Source organism: Chiloscyllium plagiosum, chromosome 28, assembly GCF_004010195.1.
Source record: "Chiloscyllium plagiosum isolate BGI_BamShark_2017 chromosome 28, ASM401019v2, whole genome shotgun sequence".
NCBI lineage: Eukaryota > Metazoa > Chordata > Chondrichthyes > Orectolobiformes > Hemiscylliidae > Chiloscyllium > Chiloscyllium plagiosum.
The window spans coordinates 33,830,433-33,850,397 of record NC_057737.1 but is presented as its reverse complement, the minus strand read 5'-3'; the positions used below and the strand labels follow the sequence as shown (position 1 = coordinate 33,850,397).

At 40.4% G+C, this 19,965-nt stretch overlaps 1 protein-coding gene across 2 annotated transcripts; it reads right to left on the bottom strand.

The window, feature by feature from the left end:
- Nucleotides 1–1,481: 1,481 nt before the first annotated feature.
- On the bottom strand, nucleotides 1,482–19,044 carry LOC122564102 (caspase-1-like). 2 transcript variants are annotated; one of them, XM_043718665.1, is made up of 9 exons: nucleotides 18,948–19,044; nucleotides 12,302–12,574; nucleotides 11,014–11,061; nucleotides 9,961–10,076; nucleotides 9,253–9,429; nucleotides 8,337–8,571; nucleotides 6,020–6,148; nucleotides 3,454–3,563; nucleotides 1,482–2,206 (listed from the first exon to the last, which is right to left on the bottom strand). In XM_043718665.1, the coding sequence occupies exons 1-9, from the start codon at nucleotides 18,958–18,960 to the stop codon at nucleotides 2,114–2,116; spliced, it is 1,194 nt and encodes a 397-aa protein (XP_043574600.1). In that variant the 5' UTR covers nucleotides 18,961–19,044; the 3' UTR covers nucleotides 1,482–2,113. The 2 variants fall into 2 exon arrangements, with proteins under 2 accessions (XP_043574600.1, XP_043574601.1); XM_043718666.1 differs by having other exon boundaries at nucleotides 11,014–11,058.
- Nucleotides 19,045–19,965: the final 921 nt, after the last annotated feature.

Below are 19,965 nucleotides of genomic sequence, written 5' to 3'. Positions count from 1 at the left end.
GGATAATTTCAAAATGAAAGCTAAGCCACTTTTCCACTTAAAAGAGTTGGAGAAATCGGGAATTCTCACTCTGGAAAGACTATGGCTGCTGGCTAACTTGGAGTTTCTAAGTCTCAGATCAATTGAGTTGTGGGTGATAAAGATATCAACAGATATGGAGCTGATGTGAGGAAACATATCCAGCTGCAGACATGGTTTAGCTGATCATAAGATATAGGGCAGCACTGACTGCTGCCTCACAGCGCTAGGGACCTGCCTCAGGCGACTGTGTGTGGAGTTTGCACATTCTTCCCGTGTCTATGAGGGTTTCCTCCGGGTGCTCCAGTTTCCTCGCAAAGATATGTGAGTTAGGTGAATTAGCCATGCTAAATTGCCCAGAGTGTTCAGGGATGTGTAGGTCAGGAGTAAATGTAGAGGAATGGGTTTGGGTGGGATACTCTACGGAGGGTGGGTGTGGACTTGTTGGGCCAAGGTCCCGTTTCTACATTGTCGGGATTCTATGGATTCTATGAAATAAAAGCCACAGTAGAACATTCAGCTCTTCAGGCCTGCACAGCCACAGTAGAACATTCAGCTCTTCAGGCCTGCACAGCCAATTGGTATGATCACTGATTAAATTCTATACCAACTCCATTTTCCCTCATTCCCCTTTATTCATTGATTTTCTCATTCTACAAAATCCAACAATCTCAGTCTTGAATATACATTTTAGCGAAGCATTCTCAGTCATCTGGGGGAGAGAATACCAAAAATTCAGAAATTTGAGGGAAGAAAATTTTCTCAACTCAGATGATCTTTAAACCTGATTCAATCAATATCTCCTAACCTCACCTCCACAGCCAATGGAAACATCCTTCAACATCTACTCAGTAAAAACCTTCTAAGAATTTTAATATTTCAATGTGGTGATCTAAATGTGAGAAGATACAGTTTCATTCTACTTCTCCTCTGCAGCCATCTTTCTCCTCCCAAGAGTCAAACCAGTGAACTTTTGTCGTACCTACTCTAAGGCAATTATATCCCTCTTTAGCTAACTGAACATTGCAGCAGATTTGATGTGTCGAATGGCTACTCCTTTTCCAAAGATGTACTGGGGTTGGGAGCTTGGGATTTTTTGGGAAGAAACAAATGTGTGCTTGTGTTGAATCTTAATGCAGCACCTGCACTTCCTATTGGCATCAGAATCTGAAACTGGGCAGTTTCTGTTGCGTTTTGTGCTGAGATGGAAGGATCATTATTGATTGACTGGCGTATACAGCATCATGAGGAAGGTGTTCAGAATGACAGCAAGAAAACTAAAAACTCATGATAGAAATCCAACAGACGTCCAAGTTCTAGAAAAAAATATGGTCGTGTATGGAACGAGCTGACAAAGGAAGTGGTAGAGTTGGATACAACTATAACATTTAAAAGACATTTGGACAAGTACATTGACAGGAAAGGTTTGGAGGGATATGGGCCAAATGTAGGGGCTAATGGGACTAGATCAGTTTAGGAAACCTGGTCAATATGGACGAGTTGGACCCAATGGTTTGTTTCCATGCTGCATGACTCTGACACCAAAGGACAAATCCTGTCCTAATAGTATCTTTAAAATTATCTTCAGTATGGAGATAAGTCATACCAGGGAAATCAGGTTAAAAGCAGGGGATGGATGGATGAACTTTTCCCTCAGGTTTGTTGGAAAGTTTCCAAACAGTAGGGTCTGACTGTTGGCTGAGCAGGTCAACATGTTTGATAGTGTGTCAGTGATATACATGATTGTAAATTGTTCAGACTAACAATGCACTGATCTATTCAAGCCTTGCTACAGGAATTTACTAATGCTTTAGCAAAGCAAATAAAAGCATTAATCATTTTAGCATGATTATAGTTAGCATCCAAAGAAATAGTTAACCTTATACATCATATTGTTTTCAGCACATTAAGTAAAGTGTTACCTCCCCCTTCCATCACAATCTAAACTCTCTACCCCAAAGTTTTAAAGAATAATTCTCCAAACAAACATTGATGTTTTGCCGTGCCAGTAGCAGATCAGAAGAGAATTTTGATCTGTAATTCTGCTGCAAGATGTGGGGTCAGACTTTGAGGTTCACTTCTGGAAATTGATATGTTAGATACCAGGAAATAGATAAAATTTCTTCATGAGTGTGCCTCTCTCCTTCACAGGCAGCTGTTTTGCAAAGTTGTGGAATGACTTTTGGACCTGAAAGGGGAGAAACGCAGAAATCCAGTTACTAAGATTACAGCCACAGTGCTTAACAGAGTGAACCAATTTGTGGATGTGCTTTCCTACAGTTTCACATGGTACGTCAACATAGGCGCCATTTTGTACACTTCCCTAATCCTTACATAAACCTTCTGCACATTTTCAGTATTTCACCATCTTTTATTATCTTATTGCTGATTGTTCACACTGATCCAGACTTACATTAACATGCTCTTTTCCACATGTTTTCCCCTCATCATGTACTTCTACTGTTTGCGGTCACTCTATAGTAATGTTGCCGCATAAAACGTTAGTTTAAAACTAACGGCAGACAGAATGATTTTGAAACTACATTTTTTTGTCACTGAGAGGAAGTGAGAGATTACACATCCTTCTCTATCTGGGTATCCCACTTACAACACAAGAGAAAATTGTAATGTTTGGAATTAATTTGAATAGGTGGGGTAGTTCGCCATTTTTATAAAATATTGTAAGGCCATGGGCAATCTTGGACAGTTTGTGAGCATCACAGTGACACTTTTTCACTGAAATCTATTCCAAAAGTACCTCGAAACATGAAAATACAACAAACATTGACAAAAGAAGAAATGATTGTAATCAGGGCTCTGATGAAAGGGTGTGGGATTCTTTAGGAATCTTGCAGGAAAGAGGGAAGTTGTGTGTCAATAATGCAGCCTATGGAACCATTGCTGCTGCAGTAGGGAAATCGTATGATTTTCTACATTGATGCTGCACTCAGTATTTCAGTAATCTGAGGGGCAAAAGATAAACCAGAAGGTTAAAGAATCACTTTTATTGCCTTCTAAAGTAATGTGAAAGTCTAGATGGAGCTGGACTTTTAAACAATAATTAGCTAATTCCAGCATTAAGATTCCAATGTGCTGGACTCTGAGGGAATCAGATATGAATATTGGACTCAGGAGATAGTGTGTAAAAAGCATCTTTGGCTGAATTGGGTAGGGAGTAGTGGTGAAGTTCACATATTTTTCTCCACAAGTGATTTCTCACGCATATTGGTGGGAGCCATGGCTGGGAAGCTTCAGGCATATCTCACATGTGAGGGGAAACTCTCCTCTGGCAAGTGATTAGACAGTAGCATTGGCAGAGCCATGAAGCAGGTTCTTGCCTATATGCTATGGAGTATTCCCTACTGTAGAGTAAAGGACTGTTTCTGCTTCCAATAATTCCTTCAGCTCCTTCAATAGATACGCTTGCTTTCTTACCTGGAAAAAAATCTCCTCAATATCATACTTCGCTGCATTTTGCCTCATTTTGTCGACTAACGATTGGATGAATATGCTGCCATTTTGTATATGCCTAAGGGATACATTGTCTGCAAAGCAAAAGGGACAACAGCTCTTTGATAATGATAGAATTCCTGTCATACAGATTGAGAGAAAGTAACCATTACATTCAACTGAATTTGACGCTTTCACCTACTATTCAAATTATTGGTGAGCCCTTCAATCCTGTTGACTTAGAATCATTCCATTTGTTGCCATTACATTCATAACCATCTGATACAAAAAACTTTAGAGTCATAGAGATGTACAGCATGGAAACAGACCCTTCGGTCCAACCTGTCCATGCCAACCAGATATCCCAACCCAATCTAGTCCCACCTGCCAGCACCCGGCCCATATCCCTCCAAACCCTTCCTATTCATATACCCCTCCAAATGCCTCTTAAATGTTGCAATTGTACCAGCCTCCACCACATCCTCTGGCAACTCATTCCATACAAGTACCACCCTCTGAGTGAAAACACTGCCCCATAGGTCTCTTTTATATCTTTCCCCTCTCACCCTAAACCTATGCCACTCTAGTTCTGGACTTCCCCACCCCAGGGAAGAGACTTTGCCTATTTATCCTATCCATGCCCCTCAATTTTGTAAACCTCTATAAGGTCACCCCTCAGCCTCCGACGCTCCAATTTAAAAACAAATAATGCTAAACACAACTAGGCCTTACAGCCTACACAGCCTAAGACAGTCATTCCAATTCAGAACATCATGCACTTTCCCAATTTATTCTGCCCTCTAAAGGGCAGAATAAGATAAAGGTATAAACAGGATTTGAAATTTCTTTCTCATCTCTAAAAACAAACATTATTTTAATTAATAGAAAGCTGTTCCGTCTCATGAAAAGAATATAATTTGTATTTTCACAATCCTTCAAAGCTTATCAAAGTACTTTTAAAGTGTAGTCACAATTATAATGTAGGAAACATAGCAGCTAATTTACATGCAGCAAGGTTCCACTATGAGATAAATTACTTCTTCAATGATCATGAGTAGGCATGAGCAAATCTTAAATCTTGTGTACAACCAGTCTCTCAGATCCCAAACACTTCTCTTGAATCTATGCTGTCACTCTCTGATCTCTGCATTTCTCTCAGATTGTTGGCATCTCACAACAACAGCTCTTTTATAGCACCTTTATTAAGGTAAAATATCCAAAAAGCACCTAACAGAAGGGAATTACAGAGAAAGGGAGTTTTAAAGTCATGAAGGGATTTGTAAAAAGACTGAAAATTTAAAAAGTAAGTCAATGCTTAACTAGGAGGTCAGCAAGCATGGAGATGACAGAAGAATGGGATATGGTTCAAGTTAAGTAGGCAAAAGTGAGGACTGCAGATGCTGGAAACCAGAGTTTAGATCAGAGTGGTGCTAGAAAAGCACAGCAGGTCAGGCAGCATCCGAGGAGCAGACAAATCGACGTTTTGGGCAAAAGCCATGGTTCAAGTTAAGATATAGGCAGCCAAGTTTTGGATGATGTTTACTGGGCTTAGGTAGAAAATGGAGATGGAAATGTGTTGCTGGAAAAGCGCAGCAGGTCAGGCAGCATCTGACCTGCTGCGCTTTTCCAGCAACACATTTCCATCTCTGATCTCCAGCATCTGCAGACCTCACTTTCTCCCCTTAGGTAGAAAATTGGAAGTTGGGCAGCAATGTATTCAAATAACCAAGCCTAAACAAAGGTGTGGATAGGTGTTTCAGCAGCAGATAATTTACAGGGAGACAGGAGCCCAATCAGGTGTTAGGGGCAGCACAGTTAACATTACTACCTCACAGTGCCAGGGTCCTGGGTTCAATTCCAAGCTTGGGTGAGTTTGCATGTTCTCCCCGTGTCTACATAGTTTGCTCTGGTTTTCTCTCACAGTCCAAAGATGTGCAGGTTAGGTGGATTGGCTGTGCTTAATTGCCCTGTAGTGTCCAGGGATGTGCAGGCTTGGTGGATTAGCCATGGGAAATGCAGGGCTATATGAATTGGGTGGAGGGCTGGAGTCTAGATGGGATGCTCTTTGGAGGGTCAGTGAAGATTTTAAAGCTGAATGGCCTCTTTCTGCATGGCAGGGATTCAATGAATTTATGAGATGTTACAGTGTTAGAAATAGGAGATCTTAGTGATGGTAACAATGTGTGGTTAGAAATTTACGTTGGATTGACTATGACACCAAAGTTATGAAGAATCTGTTTAAACTTCAGGCAGGGAAACATTGGTGGCTATGGAGCAACAATTATGGCAGGGTTAAAGATAATGACATCAGTCTTTCCAATATTTAGGAGGTGAACATTTCTGTTTATCCAGCGCAGGGTGTTAGATGAATATTCTGACAATTTAGATTCAGAGGAAGAGTCGAGAGAAGTGATGGTTGGGTATGTCTGTGTGTTGTCAGCATTCAACTATGACATTGCCTTTTCTAACGACCGCACCCCATTGTCTGAAATGAACTATTGGCCATGGCACTGAGAAGCAGAGCTTATTAACACTGGTTAAGCATAATTACCTGGGGTGCTGGAGCAGAAACAGATGAAATCACTTTCCTTGTGTACTTTGCAAAAGGGACCCTCTTCTTCATAATCAGAGATGGGCTCACCACTTACAGAATCACTGACATAGGCGTGGCCGAGGTTGGCTACAAAGAAACAGCACAGATTTCTCATGGATATTAACTCACTTCAAATGCACAACACACAACTAGAACTGATCATCTTTATTATTTTTCTCTCAATTACATTGTCCAGACCTTTGCTAATCAACCTATTCAGAGATGGTAGTACACACCTCTGGAGGAGGTGGAACTTGAACCTCAGTACAAAATGCCACCAAATCAACTGTAGCTGTCATGTGATAATGTTATTGACTGACCCCCTGCCTGGTCACTGTTTACTTGGTCTGCCCTTGAATGTGAATATGGAATTGAGCATTTACAAAAAAAAAATTTTGAATTTATTTTCCAACCTTTTCAGTATTAAGGCACACTTCAATGAGACAAACAATTCCATGGTGCACCCACTATTTCATTCTGTAGGCGCAGTACCAATCTACATATGGAAAATGGAACACAAGCCTCTGGAAGAGATTAGAAGCACAGACAGGAAATGTCACAGTTTCCCTGAAATCCACTTCTCATCTTGTCATGGCACACTGGTTGAAAAGCACTGGCCTATTTTATACCCTGACCTTATTTCTGCAGAATCTACAAAAAGGAAGGAGAGGAGAGGGGAAATATAGGAAAGTGGTGGCAGTGTATTCAGGTACTGACAATCTTCTGGGATGGTCAGGATGGAACATTCAGCTAAAAGAGCATGGTTTGCCCAATATGCCATCTTTGTAAAGAAATTGAGGCATGTACTAGGATTTGCTGTTCGAAAGCTCGTTCAAGGACTGTTTTCCAAATAAAATGTCTGCTACTGCTGATGGGTCGACTAAAAACTAGTTATCTAAGTGTATACAAGGTACTGATGTGGCCTTTAAGCACTACCTAACAGGATGTTTCCCATTTCATGTTCACTTGCTACCACTGGTCTGAATAGAAACTCTGAAACACAATGGAAGGCACTTGGGCATTTTGCAAGGCTTCAAGATCATTCCAGTAATATTTTAAGCGAGAAATTATTTGAGGGTTTCACATAAAAAGAGGAAATGCTGTGCTACTCCAGGAAAAGAAAGGAAGTGCTTCCTCAGGGCATCTGGCTAAGGGATCCTTAGTCTGGCTGGGAAATAGGAAGGAGGATGTGAGGCGAGGAAGAGGAACACTAGCTGCTACAGGAATAGGTCAGGAGTTTTTGATCATGAAAAGGTATTAATTCCAATGTGATGACAAGACATACTTCCTTCTCTGGACCTCTTCCAGCAGGACATCGAGTAATACTCACAAAGAACGTGTCTATGTAGTTAAAAAAAATGCTGTGTGTATTATAGGGAATAGACGTCCTATATATGAAAGAGAGAAGCCAGCTCTAGCTCTATTAGGGAATAATTTTGTTACACCTCACAGAATTCTTTACCTTCAGTTGAAACAAGTGTAAGGAGCAACATACATGGTTCTTACTACAATAAGGGTGTCCAATCAACACTTGAGTGCTGAGCCTGGTTTTGCAAGCAGCAGTAAATTCAAATTATCTGCAGTTAAGACCAAAATGGTGCGCTGCATCCAGACATGCACACAGGCTCATCTTATTTGTACTGCACCCACTTCAGTATCTGTTCAACAAAATAATTGCCCTGATTTTTAAGGCGAAATTGGGTTACATCATACTGCTACTCTCTATATTGATAGAGAGCTGTTATTTGTTGGATCACACATATAATCTGCTGTGCCTTATATGTATTCTCTAACACACATAGGAGCTGCGACTCTTAAGTACACACCAGTTTTCATAAAGTAGGACTGGTGTATTGATTTGTAATTTTAATTCAATATTACTCATTTTTTAATATCCTGTCCACCACTTCCCTGCTATTTGCTGATTTGTCTGGTTTTTGTCATCGTTTCTTGTCTATACATGCATGTTTAAATACTAGATACACTGCAATTTAGTCTTCTTGAATAAAATAAAATGACATGAAAATAACAAAATTAGTCCCTAATACACCTAGAACTGGTTTCTCTACTTAATATTTAAAACATATTTCCCTATAATATAGATAACATTTCTTTTAAACTCTAGAGAAGGGCTTCTGTTCTCAGTAATATACTAAGGAGTTGCTATTCTCTAACAGATAGACAATTTTGGCTAGCATCTAATATCAAACCTGTCACTTCCTTTAATTCACACATTGTACGATTAGATTGCATAATGGTATAGAAGGATGCTCACTTCCTCGACATGCCTGCACAATGATAACTTTGGGTTTTCCTCTCAAGCCTTTGCAGTTCTTGTTGTTTAAAATGTTAAAAACATTGTCGATGTGAAGAGTATCTTCCTTGTCCTCATTGTGAAGTTTGCCACAGATTTTATCTCGGAGCCCATGGGACATGAGAACAACAAAAGTACTATCAGACTGTAAGTGTTCCTCTCGTTTTGAAAATGCAGTCAGTGCTTCTTTCATTTCCTGAAACACAATTCATCGTACATTAATTTTTTTTGAGCAGCACTGATACAGTCTGAATTCCACTAGATCCCATATATAGTAAAAAGAAATTGTCATTTATGATAAGTGTAATATTAACAAAGAGTTGCTGAATTTTTGAGGATCAATTTGATTCATAAAGACGGCCATTACAGAGTAATTACTGTGCCATACACCCCCTGCCCTATCTAGAACTCTTGGAACATTTGGCAGAAGAATTGCAGGAACCACCATGTTCTATATTGTATATCTAAAGTAAGTCCATTATGGATACTGTATTGTTCTGTATCTGTGCAGTTTTTCATGACAAGTAGGCAAATGCCCATTACAGTTAAGTGTACTGGAAGATAGAGGTTTATTCATTAAAAGTTTATGCTGTGTAATAATATATTTATATTGAGTATTTAGTTACCCAAAGTGTGACAATTACTGGATGTTCCTCAAAGAAATGTGGCTATATGAGTCAGGAGTTAACATATTTTGTCAAGATTTTTCTTTTCTTCCATTGGAAATAGTTTGGTTAAAAGAAAAATCATCTGACTAATAACTATCAGCCAGCTAAAGTTTTGTTTAAGGTGTTATGTCTGCTATTACAAAAATGGCTGCAGCCGTTTGTTCCAAGAATCAGATAAAGCTAAGAACATTCCAAACATTAACATTTACCTCGCTTGTTAAATTATTGTGCTTTTCCACTTGGTAGCCAAAGCCATTCAGCAGTTTCTGCATTTGTTTTTCATCCACCTCTGCACCTTTTCTCTTCATTGCAGGTTCCTCAAAATCAATGTTATTAATCAGTAAAGCCAAACGTTTCCTGTCCTGTTTTGGCAATATCTGGTATACCTGGAAAATAAATTACAGTTGTATTTTGGCTTTAACCAGTACGGAATTATTTACTGAGATGGGAAAATTTAATAACAATCCAATCAAGTAATCCAATCCAAAATAAAATCAATTCAATCATAAATCTCAAAGATCAATAAATTTAGGCCCCATCCAAGCATGCATTAAATTATCCAGTCACATATGCCAAGTATCTGAATAATCCAAACACAGATCCCAGATATTGAACCAACTAACTTCATAAACAAGCTCTAATCAATCCAGACATACGTCCCAAAGATGGACCCAATTACATCGTATATCTCAAACCCAAAACCAACTAGTCACCTATCCCAAACATGGAATCAATTCAGCGACATTACCCAAGTGTGCAAAAAGAGGATTTCTACTTGGATATAGATTGGCAGGAATTTCAACAATCAGCACTACATAAAATGTCTCATCAAAGCTCAGGAATATAGCACAGCAGAAGGCATTTGCACTGATGTTCAATCTTCAACATTACGATAGCTCAGGATATCAGTATGGTACCTCGCCAGTATTCTGAGAAATCTCCTTATAATGCTGTTGTGTGCATGGAATTATCCACTCATCAGATGTGGGTACCTCTGGTGTTGTGGAAGTGGTTGGGACAACAGATCCAATACCTGTAGCGCACAGATATGGAGAATCAGATTCTATGTTACTTACAAAAGGGAGCACATATATACTCAGATTTATTCAACGATTTGTTTCAAATGAAATATATGAATGTCAGTACTTTGTATGCAACACAAATAGATATGCAATAAAAAATCCACACAGGGAGATCATGGCAGCAGTGCAATTTACACTTCAGTCCTTAATGTGCAGAGGTCTTGGGACTCAATAGATAATGCACTTACTTCTCAGCCAGAAGCTCCAGATTGAAGTTCTACTCAGAAGCTTGTTGACCACAGAAAGAGTGCTCAACACAGACCAATAATCAACCTGCTAGTCCATCCCTGGCAAACAGTCGGCACAGGAGAAATTCCTGGTCAGCCATGCTTGATCTAGAGTGGTGCCCCTTGGCCTTATAACTACTTGTACCTCTCTAAAGGAGACTAGTGGACTATGGCTTATGATTTTAAAAATGTGCTGCGCCTCATCCATAGTTTAATTTGTTAACTGATATGTAAAAAGTGTTATCTCATTCATGGTCATAAATCAATTCAAAGAGAAAAGATATAAGAAGAAATTCCACCTCTTGTAAACAACTAGGTGCTGTACAGGCAGTAGCACTTTGGTCAGAATTTGCAGTTCAGGGTGAAACCTGCCTGGAAGAGATGGGTAAGCACCTGCAGAGATCAATGGCCTAAATGAACCAGGAGAGATTGATTGTGTTTTTGTGATAAGCAATGATAGTTTCATCATCATCATCACTGATAACTGATTTGCAATTGCAGATTCTTCAATTAATTGAATTTAAATCTCGCCAGCTGTTGTGGTGGGATTGAACCCATACCATGGAATACTCTCCCGTGAAACTAACATTACTCCACCATCTTCCCAAACAGATAGTGTTTCATTAAACAAAGGCACAGGAAAATATATAAGATACAGTACCTGCTGAAGTCTCAGAGGTTTGCTTTGGATCAGAACTTGATGCATCTGCTGGAATAACAGAAATACTATCAAGACAGAATTCACAAGATACTGCAACACAACAAATCCCCATCCGATTTCTTTTAAAAATGATTGAATGCTTTTCCATCCACATTACCACTAGTTGCATTAAAAAGTTCTTCCTTACAGTCCCCCTGCATCTCTTGCCTACAATCTTAACTTTGTCACCTAGTTCTTGTACATAGAGCTAATAAGTAGAATAGCCCTTATCTACCTTTTCTAAGTTTGTAATAATCTCGGACACCTTTATCAAATCTTTCCTCAATCTTCTTTGCATCAGGGAGAACAACCCCAGTCTTTCGAACCAAATGTTGTAACTAAATCATCCGATGACTAGAATTCCTTTGGTAAATCTCCACTACATGCTATGAGGACTGACACATTATTCCTAAAGTGTGACGACTAGAGCTGGGTGAAACAGAACCTTATAAAGGTTCAGTGTAACTTCCATACTTTGGTACTGAATGGCTCTACTGTACTAGGCCCAAAATCCCAAATACTTTGCTAACCAATCTTTCACTACATCTTGCCACCTTTAAAGATCAACGTACATACACTCCTGGTGCCTCTGGTCCTGCATCCTTTTTAGGAATTGTATCATTAAGTCTATATTACCTCTTGTCCTGTCTTGGCTCCCAATTCAGCAGGTAAGATCCCACCTCTCTCCAGCTGGAATAAATTTGCTCACTATTTCACGTTATCAAAGAATCACTGATATTAAATATTAGCTTCACAGATACTGTCAGGCCTGCTGCATATTCCCAGTATTTTTGTGTTTCAATCTCTGTTCTGTTTGATTTGATCTAGCTATCAGTTGCAATTATCAAAGTTTTGTACAATTCCCAATTGTCAGTAAAAGTACTCCTTATTTGGGGATTGTTACTATGTGAATATAAACCAGGCTGTTTGGAGACTGTTAGTATCTGAGCACACATGCTCCCAGTTTGGAGATTGTTAGCTTCTGAGTACCCCCCTCTAGTTTGTAGATTATTAGTATCTGAGCACACAGTCTCATGGTTAGAGATGGTAATGTGTGAGCAATTCCAACCCCCAGCCTAGTTTGGAGAATTGTTAGCACCTGAGCACACAGGCCCCCTGGTTAGTATATGAGCACAGTTTCTCTTGTTTATTGGCTGAAGTTTGAATATTTTCTCCCACTTCTAAATTTTATTCCTACTCTGAATGTGTTGGTCATAGTTATTCACCACTCCCATATTCTGTCACTTACTTTTTACCAGACAAAGGCTCAGTTCTGTACACAGCTCTCTGTCTGCTTTGTTCAGACTGTCAATAAATTTTTCACTGGCTCTGGGTCCCTTTCTTGAAATGGTGTCGATGAGACATCGAGCCTTGTTTTTTGTTGTTGCTTGCGCTTGGAGAATTTCTTCTGATTCCGACGTATTGATTACACTCGCCTCTTGCATTTCATCCACCAAATCATCAATGACTCCCTTGGTGAGTCTATTCACTAAATCTGTTCTGAGGCGCTTCAGTCTCTGGTCTGAAATAAAGACAATAAACTTTGATGGTTTTTGTTTTTCTACTTATAGTTAACTTCAATCCAGGTGAGTTAGATATAGATGTGCAGGTTAACGTATGGAATATTATTAAAGTGTTGTTTACTGTATAGGAAGAAATGACGGTGATGTGTGATACTGTACTGCATCAGTGAATGGAGAACTTGTAAAATCCTATAACGCAGAGTCAGTGAACAGAGGAATTGTAAAGACGTATTGCACATGACAAGTGTGTAGAATATTATCAACTGTGCTATTCCAAAGATAAAGTGTACAGATAATGCAATATTATCAATGGTTTATCTACAATGCTAATTAGACAGATGGATGTTGTAAAGGGGAAGAGCATCATTCATCTAACACTCACTATTTATAATCAGCTTCTTCTGTTCTTTTTGGACTCTGTGTGGCACTACCTTTGATCCTGCTTATGCAGTGTAGCTTAGCCCTGCTCACATATCCCTTGTCTTGATTATGCTCCTTCATTCAGGATTGCTTTAGCTCTACATTTCTAGATACGCTCTGTCTTTTTCTATTAATAAATAAGTACATGAGACAAGCCAGTCCTCCATTTGCACATGCATACATATTTCACAACTGGAATAATGGCGAAATAGTCAGCATTTACTGGCAGTATCCTGTGAAGTTGACAGAAATTTCTAATATGTTTAGACCCAGAAATTCAGATGCTGCTGTCTGTAGTTCCTTCTTCTCTACAGGATGGAAATTCCCTCCAAATTGTAATCTTTTGAAATTACTGAACTGATTAAACATCCTGCTTTTACATTATAATATCATTGCAAAAATCTCTGGGAAAGTTATGCCTTGCTAATAAGACATAACTGGGATTTTAATTGCATACCTAGTCAGAACTTCAGCTGAGTAACTTTATCTCAGAAAATTAATTTCATGTTTTTGTGCAAGATCAACTTTTTAAATTAATAAAATAAAGGAACACAGGAACACAAGTTGGCCATCCAGCCAATCATGCTTCTCCATATAATGAGATGTTGGCTGACTACCTGTCTCAATACCACCTTCCCAAACTATCTCCATATCACTTGGTATCATCCCTCTCTAGAAATTTCTGCTTTGAACATGCTCAAAAATAATGCCTCCACAGCCCTCTGAGGTAGAGAATTCCCAACATTCACTATCTTCCAAGTAAAGAAATTCTTCCTCATCTCAGCCTTAAATAGCCTGCTTTTTAAACTTTTAAAAATAATATTTCAGCTTCTAATGTGCACATCCTAAACTTTACTTTGTTCTGTGTAGAATTTCTACAAGAGAAGAATAACCAGCGTATTTTATTTCCTGATTTACTGTCTGTGGGAATGTTGCAATTAGATTGGCAGCTTACTTCTTGATATCATTATTGTTGCTGGATGTCTGGAGATTCCCCTGACCTGACTCGGGATCCATCTTAACACCGAGAAAAGGGGAATCTGGAGCACAGAGACTACTGGATCATTGTAGACAACTTAATGTGAGGTCAGCAGCAGGTGCCATCACTTTGCTCCTTGTTATGATTCAGAGTATAATCTGGTAAGGGACTAGTTTAAAATGGACAAAGTTTGAAATCCTAGGTACTTGTATTTTACTTGTCCATGGGATATGGGTGCTGCTAGTTTCTTTATCCCCCATCCTAAACTGCCCTTGAGAAGGCTGTGACAAGCTGCCTTCTTAAACCACTGCAGCTCATGGGATTAGTTACACCCACATTGCTGTTAGGGAGGGAGCTTGAGGATGTTGAACTAGTGTCGGTGAAAGAATGGCAATAGATTTCAAAATCAGGATTCTTTGTAGTGTGGAGTTCAGCTTATAGGCGGTACTACTCCAATATATCTGCTGACTTTAGCTTTCTAGGTGGGAGGTCAATGCTGTCCAAGTTGCTGCAATCTATCTTGTAGACAATGCACACTGCTACCAATTTGTGTCAGTAATGTTGAAGATGAAAGATGGGATGCCATTCAAGCAGGCTGTCCTTTCCTGGGTGTGTCAAGCTTTTGAGTTTTATTGGCACCGCACTCATCCAGGCAGTGGAGAATATGTCATCACACTCCTGACTTGTGCCTTATGGACAGGTGCTTTGAAGGTACTCATGATATGAATCCAAGTCTTTGACATTCTAAGGGAATAAAACCAAAAGATTCCACAATTTTAAACACAAGGAAAATAAGTGTTCCTCTACAAAGTCAAAAGATAAATGATCTACAATATCTATTCTGTACTATAATATTCAGACATAACAAAGTAAATGTACATTATAGGGAAACTTGTGGCCACACATAACACACTGCTCATTGAATGGCAGCTGCGTTCATGATAGATCCCACATATTAATGACTAACTCATCCAGATGTTACTGATCATTGTCTGTCACAAAATCTTGTTAACACTTGGTCTTCTCACGAAGGGATTTCAACTCTGTATTTCTGAAGATCCAGACGGACTCTGAAGTTCTCCCAAGACTGCTCCAACTCCAACAGCCTCAATGTCTGCTCAACTCTCAGTGGTTCAATCGCTTCTCCTGAGACTATGTTCACCTGAAGCAAGACTGCTTTCTAGCACCAACTCTTGCATTTCTAGCTCTTTAGCCACTCTTAGTGAAACACAATCTCTTAAAATGGTTACCTTTCTCATACAAGCCAGCATCCTCGCTATCTTCTCTACACCAGACAGTTTGTTCTGGACCTTAACCGCACCAAATGGTTTATTAGGCTTCTCCTGAGTGTAACTGCCCAGAGTCTGCTACTAGCAACTCTTACTGGTATAAAGCCTCTTCCACTGATCTCTCAGCAGTCTGACACAAGGATACTCCCAGTGATCTCTGGTCTTCTGTGGATGGAACTACCCCTTTATACAGCCAGACTTGGTTTTGCTGTCTTCATTTCTTATGCAATTCCACTCCATATCTGGTTTGTTCCCTCTACATAGATGTGTCCTTCAGCTGTAAAAGTAATCTTGCACGGAGCATGCACAGCCTGCGACACTGCTATGCTTTGCATGAGTCATAAAGGTTTTATAGCATGGAAAAAAGCCCTTTTCCCATCATGTCCACACCAGTGATCAAACATCCAACTATTCTAACCCTCTTTTCCTTACCTCTTATGCTGTGGCATTTCAAGTGTTCAGATAAATGCTTCTTAAATGCCTTGAGGGTGCTCACCTTTACAACTCTTTTCAACAGTGAGTTCCAGACTTTGGGTGAAAAATTTGTTCCTCAACTTTACTCTAAACCTCCTGCTCCTTACCTGAAAACTGTGATTCATAGTTACTGACCCCTCTGTTAAAGGGAAACATTACTTCCTCTTTACACTATCGATAACCTTCACCATAGTGTACACCTTAATCAGATCCCCCCTTAGGCTGCCTGCTCTAAGGGAAAGAAGCTCAGTCTTTCTCGTCTCCCTCTACAACTGAACTGCTTCAGCTTGGACAATATGGTGATGAATTTCCTCTGCACCCTCTTGTGCAGTCATGTTCTTCCTACAGAGTGTTAACCAGAACTGCACAAAGCTCTGGTTTAACTAATGTTATCAATGGTTCCATTATAAGCTCCTTTACTTTTCTTCAATGTCTTGACCAATAAAGGAAAGTATCCCTGACACCTTCTTTACCATTTTATCTACCTAACTTGTTGCATTCATGGATCAATGGACATGCACCCCAAAATCAACCTGATCTCTGTACTTCTTAGGGTACCACCATTCAATGTGTACTCTTTTGCCTTGTTAGTTCCTTTAAAATGCATATTTATCAGGATTAAATTCAATTTGCCTATCTATGTTGTCCTATAGTCTAACGCCTTCTGCCTTTATACTTACTAAACTAATTATCATGTGATCTGTGAAACTACTGCTAATACTACCTATCTTCATGCCTAGATCATTAAGGTACAAAGAACAAGAACAGTACAGCAAAGGAACAGACTGTGTTAATACAAGATACCTTCCTAAACTAACAATCTCTTGCCTCTATGCAGTTAGTGTTCCTCTATTCCCTGCCTATTCATGTATCTGTCAAGATGCCTCTTAAATGCTGCTATTGTATCCACGTCCACCACCTCCTCTGGAAGCACATTCCACGTTAGAGAAATTTATTGTCATGTGTATTCAATATAAAGTACAATGAAAAATGTGTACTGTCACTGTATATAAGTACCATTCACATTAGCTTAGAATGAAATAAAGGAAATATAACTTAAAAAGAGTCCAAACTTTCCTTCACCTACCGCACGTTACCGCCCGAATCCTGCTCCGGGCTTCCCAGCCTACATCAGGCTTACCTATCTCTATGTAAAGTACTTTCCTCGCACATCTCCTTTAAATGTACCCCCTTTTACCTTACACCTAAGTCCCTTAGTAAGTGAAATTTCTACCCTGAGAATAAGACTCCACCTATTCATGCCTCTCATAATTTTGTAAATTTCTATTAAGTTGCCTCTCATCCTTTGACGTTCAAGTTAAAACAAAGTTTGTCAAATCTCTCCTCACAGCCAATAAGCATTAAACCAGGCAACATCCTGGTAGATCATTTCCATAATCTCTCCAAATTCTTCACATGCTTCTGGTAGTTTCGTGACCAGAACCATACACAATATTCCAAATGCGGTCCAACTAAAGTTCTATACAGCTGCAACATGACTTGCCCCCAACTTTTTATAATCCATGCCCTAGGCATGCCAATATGCCTTCTTGACCACCTTATTTAAGTTGTGTTGCCACCTTCAGGGAAGTGCGGACCTGCATTCCTAGATCCCTTAGTATGTTGATGCTGCTAAGGATTCTGCCATTTAATGTATACAGCTATCCTCCATTAGATCTTCCAAAATGCATCATCTTGCATTTATCGAGATTCAACTCCAGGTTAACTGCCATTTCTCCATCCAAGTCTCCAGCCTATCTATGTACTGTTGTATCCACTGGCAATCATCCTCACTATCCACAGTTCCCCCAATCCTTGTGTCATTATTCTCCAAATCATTTATATATAATTACAAGGAGGTCCCAGCACTGATCCCTGCCGAACACCACTGGTCACAGATCTCCAGTCAGAAAAACACCCTTTGACCGCTATTCTCTGTCCTCTATGACTGAGCCAGTTCTGTATCCATGTTACCAGCTCACCGCAAATCCCATTTAACTTTCATAGAATCCCTAGTGTGAAAGCAGGTCATTCGGCCCATCAAGACCACACCAAACCTCCCAAGAGTATCCTACCCGGACCCACTCTTCTGTCCCTTTTGCCTGTAACCTTGCTTTCCCCATGGCTAATTCACCTGCATATTATGGGCAACTTATCATGGCCAATCCACATAATGTGCATATATTTGGATTGTGGGAGGAAACATGGGGAGATAGATGGTGCAAACTCCACACAGGAGTTTGTGTGAGGCTGGAATCAAACCTGGATCCCCACTGGCTAACCAGTGTGCCACCTTGCCGCCCACACTTTCAAACTTCTCCTTTCGTATCAGCCTGTCGTAAGGGATATTGGAAAGGAGGTAAAAACAATGACTGCAGATGCTGGAAACCAGATTCTGGATCAGTGGTGCTGGAAGAGCACAGCAATTCAGGCAGTATCCGAGGACAGGCAAAATCGACGTTTCGGGCAAAAGCCCTTCATCAGGAATATTGGAAAGTCATGTTCAGGTTATAAAGGACATTGATGAGAGTTACCCGACACACTCCACTCCAACCTCCTTGGTCATGCGCTGTTACAGTAAGGGTCATGTCTACAAGGCTCATTCTTTCATATTTTCATTACTTGTGAAGGTTTAAAAGATCGTTTATCTCTCTGTAATTTATGTACAAACCAAAACAGAAGTTGCTGGTAAAGCTCAGCAGGTCTGTGCAGAGAAATCAGAGTTAACGTGTCGGGTCCAGTGACCCTCTGATTTCCAGCATCCGCATTTCTTTCTGTTTTCTTTATTAATATTTATTCATCGTTATTTCGCTTTCTGGGCATAAATTGACGTTGAATTCACTGGACTAACTGACACTTCCCGTTTCAGACTCTGCTGGGTTTACTGGGGGCGCTTTAGCCTGAACAGTAAAAGCAGTCACTTAGGTTACATACAGACACCTCCGGGTTTTGATGCTTTTTGTTAAAAAAAAATACACGGCAGTGCAAATGCTCAGGGGAAGCCTGTGCACAAATCTACCTGGACTGCCGTGCTGGCCAGGAAACCTAGCAGATTTCCAGCGCAATAACAGCCATGTTACTCAATGAGTTGCCCACGAATGTTCTCCCTCCGTCAGCTCACCGTGAACAGATCGCTCAGTGGTAGTGGCAACCGAGCCCCGTTGGGAGAAATCCGAGACCGAATACCGTTTCTACGCCAGTTACGTTTACCTGCTGCCTCCATCCTTCTTTGTCAGCACACTGTACGGGAAAGTCCGTCTCCTCAAGGCAACCTTTTTCCCGCTCAGCTTTTTCCGGTCTCCCGATAGACAAAGCGAACTTTCGATTTTGCTCCCATTTCCGATTGGCTGAAAGTTTAGCACCTCAGCCCCTAAACACAGGACTCGATCACCAGTCCAGACTCCCCACTGAAAGGTCAAACAGGTAACAATAAGCTCAGAGGTGGCTTGCCTTTATGTGTGTGTGTATATATATATATATATATATACATACACTTTAGCATATGACGACAAAAGAAGGCGTTGACAAAGCGGACAGATTTCAGGAAAAGGAACTTGTACAAGAAAAGCAAAGTGAGCATGACCTCTATCCTCCATTCTGATTGTACATCTCCTTATCCCACCCCAACGTCGCTGGCTTCACTTGGACCCATTGTCCCTTGTCATTTACACCTGTTATACATATCTATCGCTTTTACCTCCCTCTGTCTTTTGTTCTGAGTACCCTCACAGGTGTGTTTCACTCACGCCAACCCTCTCCCTCCCAGTCAACAAGATGGAAACACACAACTTTTCAGCCTCTCACTTCTAAACTCATCAGACTCCAAAAGCTAACTGTGCCCAAACATTTTAGACTACTGCCACATCACTGTGAAAGATGCCTACCGCTGCATACCCCGCCTCATTTCAGGAACTCCAACCACAATGCCGTGTTTCTTCTGCAGGCTTACAGGCAAAAGCTCAAACAGGAGACCCCCCCCCTCGCGGATACAGGTCCAGTGCTGGTCGGAGGAGGAAGATGATCAACTCCGGTGCTGTCTGGAATCGGCTGATTGGGCCATGTTCAAACAGTCCGCAGGTACCTTGGATGAATACGCCACCACTGTCACAGACTTTATCAGCAAGTGTGTGGAGGACTGCACACCGAGGAAGTCAATCTGAGTGTTCCCCAACAGGAAACTCTGGATGAATCAGGACATATAGCACCTGCTAAAAAACAGGCATGAGGC

Coding starts and splice junctions, on each gene's coding strand:
- LOC122564102 (XM_043718665.1), bottom strand. Junction 11,062..12,301: donor GAGCCTTTGTCTGGTAAAAA/GTAAGTGACAGA, acceptor CTGTTATTCCAG/CAGATGCATCAAGTTCTGAT. Junction 9,430..9,960: donor TTTCTCAGAATACTGGCGAG/GTACCATACTGA, acceptor TTTATTTTCCAG/GTATACCAGATATTGCCAAA.